The following is a 12094-nucleotide window of genomic DNA, read 5'->3' on the forward strand; positions in this document are numbered from 1 at the left end:
GTTTGTGACATTATTGAAATTTTGATAGAAAGATTCATTGTATGCATTTGGTTTTGATGATCATAGATTGCCTTATAAGGCCATGCGGTATGCATATGCTCCTTAACTTCACGTAATCGTTACATAACCCACTTTATCCTTTTTATTCCATCTCACCTAAATGAAATGCTTAACTCTCTTAAATCATTGTATGTGAGTATAGAAGATTTTAAAGCTTGTTAACATTTCAACCCATTTTGCCTTTAACGCCCCTTAACCCTGAAGGGAGTGGTATCACACTTGTTGACCCTTGTCAAATCAGCTTTAACGCCTTGGACGTTAAGTTATACTACAGGACCTTAACTACTGATTTGAAGCCTTCCAAATTGCCTGAACCAAAACAAGTTACTCAATTTGAAGTTTATAGTTTGATTTAGAATTCGATTGACAGTTTTAACAGTTTCACGATCCTGCTTACTATTGAAAGTTTGGAATTTACTGAAGTACACTGTTAGGTATATTTGTATATGTATTATATTCATAAACAATCTATATTTATCGTTTTATTTTGTTTCGAGTCTAACTTTGCCTGTTTGATTTGTTATTTTCTGAAACTGTAGTTTGTAGTTTGACCTATAATTTGTCAAAATCAGCAAAACCAAGCCATAAAAAATTATGCTGCTGCATGGAGGAACCGATGTACAACCTAAACCAAGTAACACTAAAGAGTAGTGTTTACATCAAAACGGAAGGCAAACATGCAACACGTTGCGCCTTTTTGAATAGTAACATTAAATTAGACAGCTTTGATCCAACCGCACCGTTGGTTAAAAGTTAACATTTAGAAAAAGAGAACATAAACACACCATTTATGCAAACAAAATAACTTCACACTGGTGAGAGAGAAACAGTGTAAGAATCATTAGAGTATTTTACGCCTTTCAAAAAGCCTCGACTCAAATGATGAGAAACAACAGCATTTCTAACACCAAACGGACCATCTGGATCATGTAACCCTTCAACCGGTGTGTCTTTGGGCAGCTCGGACTTGTGGTTAACAATGTCAAGACCAACGTTCAAACCAATCGACATGGGTTCGGTCACAAAACTGCGTGTTAGAACATGTACACATTTAGTGAACCAATAACAAAATAATCTATAAAAAATCAAACTACTCACCTTGCCTCAAAGCTGTCATCACCATTGGACCGTAGTGTATCAAATACGCTACTGGTTATCCATGGAGGAAGATATGCATCCTTGATTTCAATAATGTAATGAGAAGTAGAGGCTAAACCGGAAATATTATCAATTCTCCTCACCTCCTTGCATTTAACCTGTTGACCAAATATGTTAAAAACTTAGTTTGACTTCGACAACATTGATAAGATACTTAAGAGTTGCAAACAAACCTCGGGTGCAGAAACAGCAGCATTGTCAAATGGTACTGGTGAATAAAGTAAAGGAACGTCTAAGACATTCAGAGTCGGTAAAAGAAACCTGCAACAAAAAAAAAACAAAGACTTAGATATTTAAAAAGTAAGAAATTATTGAAGTTTAAAAGATTTATCTGCTCACCGATAATTAAGCAGAAAGTCATATAACCCTTGTACATTATTATTGCCAAACACCAATAAAGATTCTGGAGTATTATCCACGTCAGATAGAGAAACTGTACGTCTAGTCTGCATAAACATGTAAACAGGTCAACCCGAATCAGGAATCAGGATCAGGGGTAGATCAGATAATATCATAATACCTGCCCCAGATTGTGTTTTTCAATCTCGGAAAGCTCAAAGAGGTCTTCTGTGGTTACTTGCTCGACTTTAGAATGACACAGGGGCATAGTAAAAGAGATGTCCTTAAATACATAAAAATAATTTAGCACGAGAACAAAGAAGTGAAAAGACTAATATGCCCTTGATGGAATGATGAGAAAGGCGTACTTGTTCTTTTAACAGTGACCTTATGTGTCTTGTTGATTGGGATATATAAGCACTGGTGTTAGTGAACATTGCCACAAACTGTCCTGTGCAGACTGTAAACTTGCAAGAAAAATGTATATGTTAGAGAAATGTAACACAGATGAATAATGTATAATAATTTGATTAACAAAAACTACCATAAAATAAACTACAGATGTTTTTTCGTAGCATGATATAAAGGCTACGAAATGAGGTCTCCCATGCCAACTGGCGTTTGGTCAAGAAATCCATTTTACCTACAAGTTTATATAAAACAATTATGCCACATAACCAAAAGACAAAACCGGCTTTTCTTCTTTTTTGCTATAATATTATTATATTAATACCTTCCCCTTTTGAAGCTATATTTAATGCAGATATGACTGAAGGAGGCAAAGAGCTCTGTGGATACACCCAAGAATACAAAGCTTTTGTATTGGAAATTTGGGCCGTTGAGCCGTTGAATGTGTGCTGATTCATCAATCGATGAAACCTGAATGGTTATAAAAAGTTATAATGGATCTTTAAACATTTTACTTTGTAAGAAACCCAAAAGCTTACCAATTAACTGAGGATGAAGCAATGACACGCATGCTAGTTTTCAATGTGAAATCCAGTGGGATTTTATGGCCAGATATATTAAACTCTGAGCAAAAACTTTCTGATGTAGAATTTGTTTTTCCGTCAACAGATTCAGTGTGTGACACTGAGATGTTAGAAGGTGGACGAGCTGCAAGCCCTTTGAAGGCTTCATCCTATAATAGAATATTCTTAATTGTCTTAACATAAAATTATACATATCAAAAAAAGTACAGGCAGAAAAAAAAATACCATATCAACAGAAAAGCCAGATGATTTTTCACCCCCGGTTGACAACTCCACAACACTACGAAACATGCTTATGTTACACTTTTTGGTTGTGATGTGAGATTGTTTAGTTGAAGTTGAAGCATGTGTTTCTTTAGAACTGCAAAACCAAGATGAAGTGAAATAAAACTAAATGAATCATGCGTTGCAGATTAACAATGAGTCAAAGCTTAATAAAAAAATACAGTTATAAATAAACAAATATGTACCCCGAACACAGTGGCTGCTTATCAGCAGCAAGCCTTGAAGAAAATAAAGAATTCTTTAAGCAGTCAGTTTGATCAACAATAATGTTTTCCTGAAATGTTTATACAATAAGAGCTAATTAGAAATTTGAAGGTTACGTTATCAAACCATGTTTTAGCAAATGAGAGATATGATGCAGACCTTCACATTTTCTTTTCCAGATAGCATTTTAAGCCTCAGACTGTTTTTCCTACTTGGAAACACTTCATCCACTCGAGTGTCGATGTATTTGGGATTTTTAAATGAAAGAGGTTTAAGAGGTTCAGACGTGACTACATTAGCATTTCTGTCAATAAAAAGTTACTGTTAGTTGAATACATAAAAATAACTATTTAAAAAAAAAAACAAGTCGTTCAGGTGGTGTGCTTAATACCGAGTGGAACCAAACTCAGGTGTTGGAAATTCATTCATTATCTCAACAATGTTCTTTCGCTTCAACTGCTCAGCCTGCAATTTTATCACAAGTCAAAATTATACTTAGTATTTGTTATCTTAGTGCTAACAACAATATGTGTGTGATACTGTTTTGTCAAATTACACATGCTAATCAGTGCATGGATTTAGCATGTCTGAAGTGTGTAGAAGCTAATTGTGATGCCTTAAGTTACACTCATTAGCAATCATATGCATTGTAACTGGTCTAAAATGTATGCATCCATGACACTGAAACTGATTTTCGTATTTCTTGTGCTAAATGCTACAAAAGAAGATAAAATATATATGTTTAATACTATTAAAATTTTAATTGTACCAGCACTTCCATAGTGATGCAATAGTTTAACTTTAGCTAACATTTTACTACTTAATTTGCTAACATATTATCGTAATCCAATACATATTAGTTTAAAATTTGTCAATCTTTTGTAACTTTGGATAGCAAAGTCACAAGCTCATGTTCAAATTCATTCCATATTTCTTTTTCAGGATGAACAAACTAGTGAATAATTACTGCAACTTCAATACAATGTTCTATCAAAGCACAGGAACGATAAACACTTTATTCATACAAAAAAAATTGTACTGATGCGTGCACACTTCCCGTTAACCAGTATTCCACGTAGCTACCATGAAGCCTATAAAGGAATGCCCTTGTTTAACATGTGGTAATGAATGAAAATATAGAAAATTGGCAGCAACGCCTCGTTCTCTCCCGTCTATATTCTTTGGAGTCTAACCTGCTCAGGAGATTGATTCGTCTAGAGTCGATCCCTATTCCCTATCACTTACTCAAGAACTCCTTACAATAATTTCTATTGATGACACATCCAAATCCTCTACACAAGCCCTATATTACCGATCTAACCCTAACTTTGTGACCAAGCCATTACCATCCTAATCCTAGTACAATTAGAAAACTTGGCCTGCTTGTCAACTTAGGTCCTTCCATATTCACCAACTTGTGAATACTGTCTGAATTACCAACATTCTGCATAATTCTATGTAGTCAATATCGGCAAGATATCGGTTATCGGTCCTCGTGTGAAATATCGGTACCGATAATATCAATACCAATATATCACTGATTTTCCCGATATCAATGTTTTAAGTAGTATTTGTCAATTGTTAGTGTCTAATATTAGTATTTTAAGTCTTAAATCAGTTCCTACTTGCTACAATTGTTATTGTTTTGCAAGTTGCAAAAGGATAATATGTTAATAATATAAGTAATATACTAAATTGTTAGTGTCTATATATATATATATAATATTAAAATTACCAATATGGTGATATCTCAAATATCAGTCCTTGACTGATATCCTACATTTTTCCGCATTAACTGCTTAGATCCTAGTACAATTAGACTTGTAAATAACATAAACTCAGTAAATTCAGCCTTATTCAGTCACAATCCAAACATATTCAATCACAATCATAAGTATACAAGCAAACACAATTAAATAATAATAATAATAATAATAATAAACAGATCTGGAATGAAGATAATACTAGTAGTATGACTTACTCTTAACTCAGAAGGCGTCTTCCGTTTGATTCCACCACTCGATGATCCACCTTCCGAAAACATAGCCGACTGCATCCGAGTTGCTACTTTCGCCATTTCACCGATCCGAATTACACGATCGATTACGGATCCGTGAGAATGAATGAGGAGTTGTTAATAATTAATTTCTCAGGGCAAAATATCTGAGCAGTAAAATTGGTTTAAAGCGGAAATGTTTTGATTTTGAACCAATTTGGGTTTCCCTCCATCGGCCGGCTGACTTTTACACAAACAACCCTCGTGTTTTTTTTTTAATTTAGACCCAAATAATTATTAACTTTATACTAGATTAGTTACATCATTGTCGTCGTCATGAGTGACTAATAACTGAACTGTTAACTGAAACCAAACAAAACCGAAATAACCGAATACCAAAATTAACTTAACCGAATCGAATCATTCGTATTTTCATTTTTTCTAACTTTTATACCTTCATTTCATGTGTTTATTACATTCATTTCATATATTTATTTCTTCATTTCGTGTATTATTGCATTTCTAAACAAAATTTAGCACGATTTTGATTTTGATTATTAACCGAAATTAACCAAACTGCTGTGCACACTCCTAGCCGTCACAAAAGTCCCCAGGTCGTCCTCCTTTTGTTTCCAGCTGTCAGATCAAATTTAATGGTGTTTTATAGTTTTCAAAGTTTGCACGGAGTGCGGACCATGCAGGCCTTAGTTTGTGCATGTCTTCTGTAGTGGTGGAGGTAAGGTACTAATCCACTAAGCACAAGGAGGTAACTCCGCAGCCGCGAACAACCAGCGACAATAAGCCCCAAGAAATATGACCAAACATAACCACCCGCATGAAGAATACATTCCGCGGTGAAACATAAAAGTCTCACGTGGGAAGATACACAAGCCTCCCACAGGGTTAACACTGATAATCTACAACGAAAGAAGTCCAACTGAAGACTAATGTGTTGGTGAAATATCGTGCATTAAATGAGTCATATCACGTGTTTTGTGAGTTTATATGCCGGAAACACGATTACTTTATGTGTGTTTGCGATTACAGGTGTGCGGAGCTTAAAGGAGCTAAATGGGAGCATATGAGATGGAAAGAAAAGGAGCATTTTATTGCATGGTATGATAGAGCACGTGAAGACGAAGACGTGGCCAAAAATGGGGAACAAATCGGAGTTCGGACGAAGAAGTTACGCGAAAAATAAAATGGTGGGTGACCGGCCCACCGTAGCCTACGGTGGGGAGACCGTAGCCTACGGTCACCAGGACGGGAAAAAGTCGAATTTTCAGGTTTTTTGGAACTATTTAAGGCCGGTTTAACCCTAGGATGGCTATTTTCGAAATCATAATATACTTGGACGTTTTTGGAGGCTTATTCCACCATCTTAACACCTTTCAATCACCCGAATCATCCATGACATCATCCACTCAAGAATCAAAGAAGCTATTCAAGACCACCATGCTAGGCTAAATCACTCATGACCATCTCCGGGGTGTAGGGTTGAATGTTCATTGGATTGTTGGTACTCTAAACCTTATTTTTGGATCTTGTTTGTGTGCTTGAACATATTTTTGGGTAATCAATGAGATTTGCGGTTTATCAGTTATTGATTTTGGTCATCAACGATTAGGATTGAGATCTTAGTGTCATTGGCCTAGTTATCTTTAACCATAGAACTAATATTTCATCATTTTTTAAGACTACAATCAATTAGATCATTGTTTAGCTGTGTCAATCAATTGGATTAAGTTCTAACGATCACCATAGTCAAACATTTAGTCTTTTAGTTTATTGATTCAAACAAAGAGTATAATTCCATAGGTTTAATAATTTATCCAATTTACTTCGAAACCTGAACCCTGGAATTTGGTTGCTTTTTAATTATTGTTTACAAATCAAAATCTTTAAAACCGTTTGACATCGTTTGTCCACTTAGTATAATTAATAATTAAGTATTAGAATTGATTAGCACTTTCCACTGATTCCCTGTGGATTCGACACCTTACTTATCCTTGCTAGTGAAGGTATTTTACAAATGTTTTTAATCAGTGGCGAAGTTTGGACTAAGAAACCGGAGGGGCCGGACTCAAAATGTATACAAAATTTCACAAACGAAAGGGCCCGTGCTCAAATTTTCGGCCGAAAACGGCTAAATTTACATTACGAATAAAAAATTTCGGCCGAAAATGGTTAAATTTTACACCACGTATAAAAATTTTCAGCCAAAAAAGAAAAAGTTTTACACCACGTATAAAAAATTTCGGCCGAAAACAGTTAAATTTACATTACGTATAAAAATTTTCGGATGAAATCCGGTAAATTTACACAACTACGTAAAAAAACAGGGGGGGGGGGGGGGCCTGGGGCTCCCCTGGCCCTAAGTATCCTCCGCCATTGTTTTTGATTGACCTTTCGACATCGATCAAAGACTTGTCGTGACAAAGCACAGGTCAGCACATGATAAAGAAGGGAAGAGCCAATCACAGGCTAAGCCCCCTGTACTACCCATGAACGCACGATGGACCAATGAAAAAAGGTCAACGTTGTACCTTCCCAAGACAAGGATTTCCGTAGACCAGCTGGACGACCAATCAGGAGCCAGTATCATGCACAGCCAAAAGAATAGAAGGTTCCATTGAGCGGGACAGTTGGTCCAATCATCCCCCTAGACTATAAATACCATGCAAGGAATAACGACAGAGGGATCTAATCCTCTCTGATTCTCCTTAAAGAATATTCATCACTTACCATACTGGTTCTCATGTCGGAGAGTGGTTACGGAAAGGCCCCTGCAACACGAAACACCGTGAGCTCGTTATGAGAGGGAAATAAGGGTTAGACTAGTGTTTCTTCATTAGTCATTAAATCCGGAATTTGTGTACCTTTAGCTAAGTGTAATCAAATTTTCTATTTCATTAACTAAACCCAAAACCCACAAATCCCTTTATTTATGTGATGTTTACATGTTTCAATTTTTTTTCTTTCTCATCGACACCCTAAAAAAGAATTGAAATTGGTTTGGTCATTGAATGTCGGTTATGGATTGCTCTTACCTAAAACGACATTCATACAGTTTGTACGCGTTTAACCTTGCACGAGTCGTACATATTAGGGGTGATTAAACAGGTCTTACCTGTCAAAACTGACTCGGACTGTTAGGATTAACGCACACACAAAACCGAACACAAACACGAAAGTAATAAACAAACACGAGGATTTAACATGGTTCGGTCTAAACTGACATACGTCTACGGGTGGCAACTAGGTATTCTTTATTGACAAATAATTACAAGTACATCATGCGGTTTATATAGAGACAAATTTTAGGGTTTCCATCTTATTAAACAAGAAATCTAAACTACTCGTCTCCTCTTTGACTTCAATTAATAAACTGACCTAAACAAGGCCTACGAAACCTAACACGAACCCCAACCAGTTAATTAATTGTAAAGACTATATCCAAGAATATACCTTACCGTTAATACTCGATTCGGGTCTTAGGTGGGTTTCTTGGGTCCTAGATACGTTTTAGAGCCGTTTGTTAGCAATGGAACCCGTAAAAGTTAAGAATGAACCCAGAAACCAACCCTTGTTAGGATTAATTTTCAAAAGCATCGGCGTCTCCATTTGTTCGCTCCACATGCGTATAATTAACATTTCAATTCATCACTATACAGGCATCAATAGTTTAAGGGTATAGAGGGAGGGCAGTAAAACTACCCACAGACCCCTAACACAACCCGCGGACCACCACCGAGCATCCGCAGGAGGAACCCACGGACCAACATACAGTCATGATAATAGGACAAAGGCTGGGAGTTACCCGCGGTTTCGAAGACACACTTCGCGGATCTCCATCACAACCCGAGGATTACCATTGAGCATCCACGGGAGGAACCCCGCACGCAACATAGGGGACTCATCATGCGATTGATCCCCACGTGATATGGAAGAGCAGTTGTAACAAACTACTTCTAGAAGATTCCCTCAATACCCATGATAGCGACATCGACCAATGGAAAGATGACACCTGGACACATAATGGCCATCCCATGACGTGCACAGATAATGGCCGCCCCATAAACGGGTCCAGGCTGTCACATTCTGTAAAGGCTTGACACTGTCCATTCAGGCGAAGGAGGAATATTACGATAGTGACAACTCCACCAATCACTTTCCCCCACCTTCGGCTATAAATACCAAGGACATCTCCTTCAGGTATTCATCCACTCCCACATGCCCTACGCAAATTACTGATATTCGTATCGATTATTCCGATCAGTACTTGTACTTATTCTCACGCCGGAGGGTGGTTACGGGAAGACCCCCCACCGTATCCTTCCTGTAACGAGACTCACGGTGTTCTGTTTTGTAGGCAGTTAGCTCGGATCTGACCTCGTCGTTGTTCAGTAGACTCACATCTGGGGTAAACGTAGGTTCGGACTATCCAGTTCGGACTTGTGTTTCTTCTAATAAAATCATATTGTTTATTTGATTTGAAATACAATTGGGTTTCGCGGGCCTTCCTTTAAACCTACTTTGAGAACCAGACCTAATCCAGCCCTATTATATCCATATGTTAGACCCAGAAACCAACCCTATTTAATAATAATATAAACAAGTTTCACGGGTTCGGACGTGACAAGTGTCATGGGTCTTACCCGGCTTATGCTCCCCCTAGTCATAATATCGAATCGAAGATGGTGAATGATTCACCATTTTACACCAGGCTTTTGTGATCTGGATTTACATCCGATCTTGGTTAGTCGTGCACTCGTGTGAAAACGTTGCGAATTGATTTTACGGTTATTGTTAAAATTACGATGTTTTTTCTTATTATATTAACGATTTTAAATATGTAGTTATGTTGTCAATTTGATAAAGTTTTCTTATAATCAGATTTTCTTGATCGGCACCTGCTAAAGTTTGATACTTGACAATATTGATTGTGAAGAATTTTCTAAACAAGTTGTTGCAACTTGCAAGCATGATATTAAATATTCAACCACTCCATTGTTTGTTTCATTTAATTTATGGTAACAAAAGGTAAAAGTTCATATCAACCTCTAAGGATCCTTGGAAATTAAGAATTTTAACTTGTTTGCTAGAGAAAAACAATACGATCACACTTTTCTGAAAGTATGTGCTTATTTGTTTGGACAATTGCTGAGAAGAAATAATGTGTTAAATGGTCATTCAATGCATAGTTTTAAGTACTTAACTGTTAAAGTTGCATAGAACGTTTGCATCTTTATTTTAGTTATGATGCGTAACATGATTATTTGTCAAATATTACGTACAAATGCATTATGTGGTTATCTTAGTACTACCAGTATTAAGTTCATTGAAATTATATGTTTTGGAAGTATCGTAACCTATAATCATCTCATATTAAATATTATAATTAGAACACAAGCTCTCATGATCGCGACATATCTCAATAACAAATCTATGCATTTTGTTTATCAAAAAATTTTTAATACTTGTAAACAACTTCAAATATGCATACATTCATGTCATCATTTTTTCATAAGTTCATGGTATCTACAACTGTAGTTCAATATAATACAATAAACTGAAGTACAAATTAAATACATATATCACATATCTTAATGAGAAGATGAAGAAAATGATTTTCCGGTGAGTCTTTGAACTGTGGTCATGAACTCCTGAGGGAGCACATGAACAACCTTTGGTGACTTCAGATAAACTATCACCGGAGATTTGTAGACACAGTCTCGATGATTTACGTGCTTATGACTTCGATTAATATTGATGCTATTATGTTTCTTGAATATCTTGGAGGAGTTCTTGTTTGTCATCAAAGGGGCAGGTTTTGGCCCATGCAAACCCTGAAAATGCATAGCGGTGGTGGTCGTGGTGTTCGTGTCGATTTTTATTGATATTTATAATATGCTGTAATCTAGAGAGCAATATATGATATATACATATGAGTAAAGACTAAAGAGATTGAATAAGCAAAGAACTCACCTGGTCAGCTTTGACAAAGTCTTTAGGTTATTATAGTTGCATCATAAAATGCCGGCTAGATTATTTAGTTCACCTATATCCTTATTTTGTCCTCTAATAAGTTATGATATAGATTAATTAAAGAAGTAAAATTCTAAAAACGTGATTTTCCTTTTAAAAAGACTAAGGTGTAATATAAATGATTACATTAATAGAAACATAGTTTCACATAAATAGTATTTCACATCTCTCAAATTAAGATATTTTGTTAATAATACTATATAGGCTATTTTTTGTTGGTTTTTAAAAGAAATAGTAAACTTGATTTTACGAAATTTATGTAGATAGTTATGAGGATCATATAATACACTTTTACTTTGTGTTTGGTTTTTTGATAAACGAAATAGGAGTTAAAAAGAGAGTTTGATATATTGTTATATAACCGTCGTATTTCACATATAATAAGATCGAGGATGTTTGTGTGATTATCACATTTTTCTACTTAAAGTTGATCATGTGTGTTGAAAATGCCATCTATCTAGGGTGTAAACGAGCTTGACGAGATCTAGATCGCCTAAGCTTGAGTTAAAGTTATTTAAATTAAGAAAGCTCAAAATATTTTAAGCTTGAGCTCGGCTTAATTAGCTTGATTAATTTATTTTTGGACACACACATATATATATTCTGTTTATATGTAGCAATACTTATGCATTAATCATATAAAATAAAACTATTATATTTATATAAATAACATATTTGTTAGACTTGCGAGTCTAGTCAAGTTTGATATGTACGTGAAGCTTGAGCTCGTTTATTAAATGAGTTCTAGTATGTACGTTTAGGCACGATCTATAGTCTGAGCTCGTTTAAGCCCAACTCATTTCGATTTTTACACAATTTGGTCTTATTTAACCGACATCTCGACTCTTTAACTCTTTTACACTCATACTTTATATATATATATATATACATAGGGAGAAAATCAAGAAAAAACTCACCTTTAGAGAGATAACTTAAAAACTCATAAAGAATTATTTTTAATTAAAAATAAAAAAATATTTTCAAAATTCTGTTTTAGCCATTATTCTTATAT

General features: G+C 35.5%; 1 protein-coding gene across 1 annotated transcript; it reads right to left on the reverse strand.

Annotated features, from left to right (window-relative positions):
* Positions 1-769: 769 nt before the first annotated feature.
* LOC143626872 (uncharacterized) lies at positions 770-5115 on the reverse strand. Its single transcript, XM_077096817.1, has 14 exons — positions 5020-5115; positions 3430-3503; positions 3198-3342; positions 3020-3108; positions 2775-2910; positions 2505-2698; positions 2291-2436; positions 2102-2200; positions 1926-2017; positions 1739-1840; positions 1558-1664; positions 1392-1479; positions 1159-1316; positions 770-1087 (listed from the first exon to the last, which is right to left on the reverse strand). Exons 1-14 carry the CDS (start codon positions 5113-5115, stop codon positions 868-870), a joined length of 1746 nt encoding a protein of 581 aa, XP_076952932.1. The 3' UTR covers positions 770-867.
* Positions 5116-12094: the final 6979 nt, after the last annotated feature.

This window comes from Bidens hawaiensis, unplaced genomic scaffold (genome assembly GCF_021521415.1).
Source record: "Bidens hawaiensis isolate Kalapana, Puna unplaced genomic scaffold, B.hawaiensis_p1.1 tig00004525_1, whole genome shotgun sequence".
Classification (NCBI taxonomy): domain Eukaryota; kingdom Viridiplantae; phylum Streptophyta; class Magnoliopsida; order Asterales; family Asteraceae; genus Bidens; species Bidens hawaiensis.

Bases quoted from the DNA above. Each gene is read 5' to 3' on its own strand.
- LOC143626872 (XM_077096817.1), bottom strand. From the start codon at position 5,115: ATGGCGAAAGTAGCAACTCGGATGCAGTCGGCTATGTTTTCGGAAGGT. The intron at 3,504-5,019 runs GTAAGTCATACT...ATAAAATTGCAG, and splicing joins AGACGCCTTCTGAGTTAAGA to GCTGAGCAGTTGAAGCGAAA. The intron at 3,343-3,429 runs GTATTAAGCACA...TTTTATTGACAG, and splicing joins CCTGAGTTTGGTTCCACTCG to AAATGCTAATGTAGTCACGT.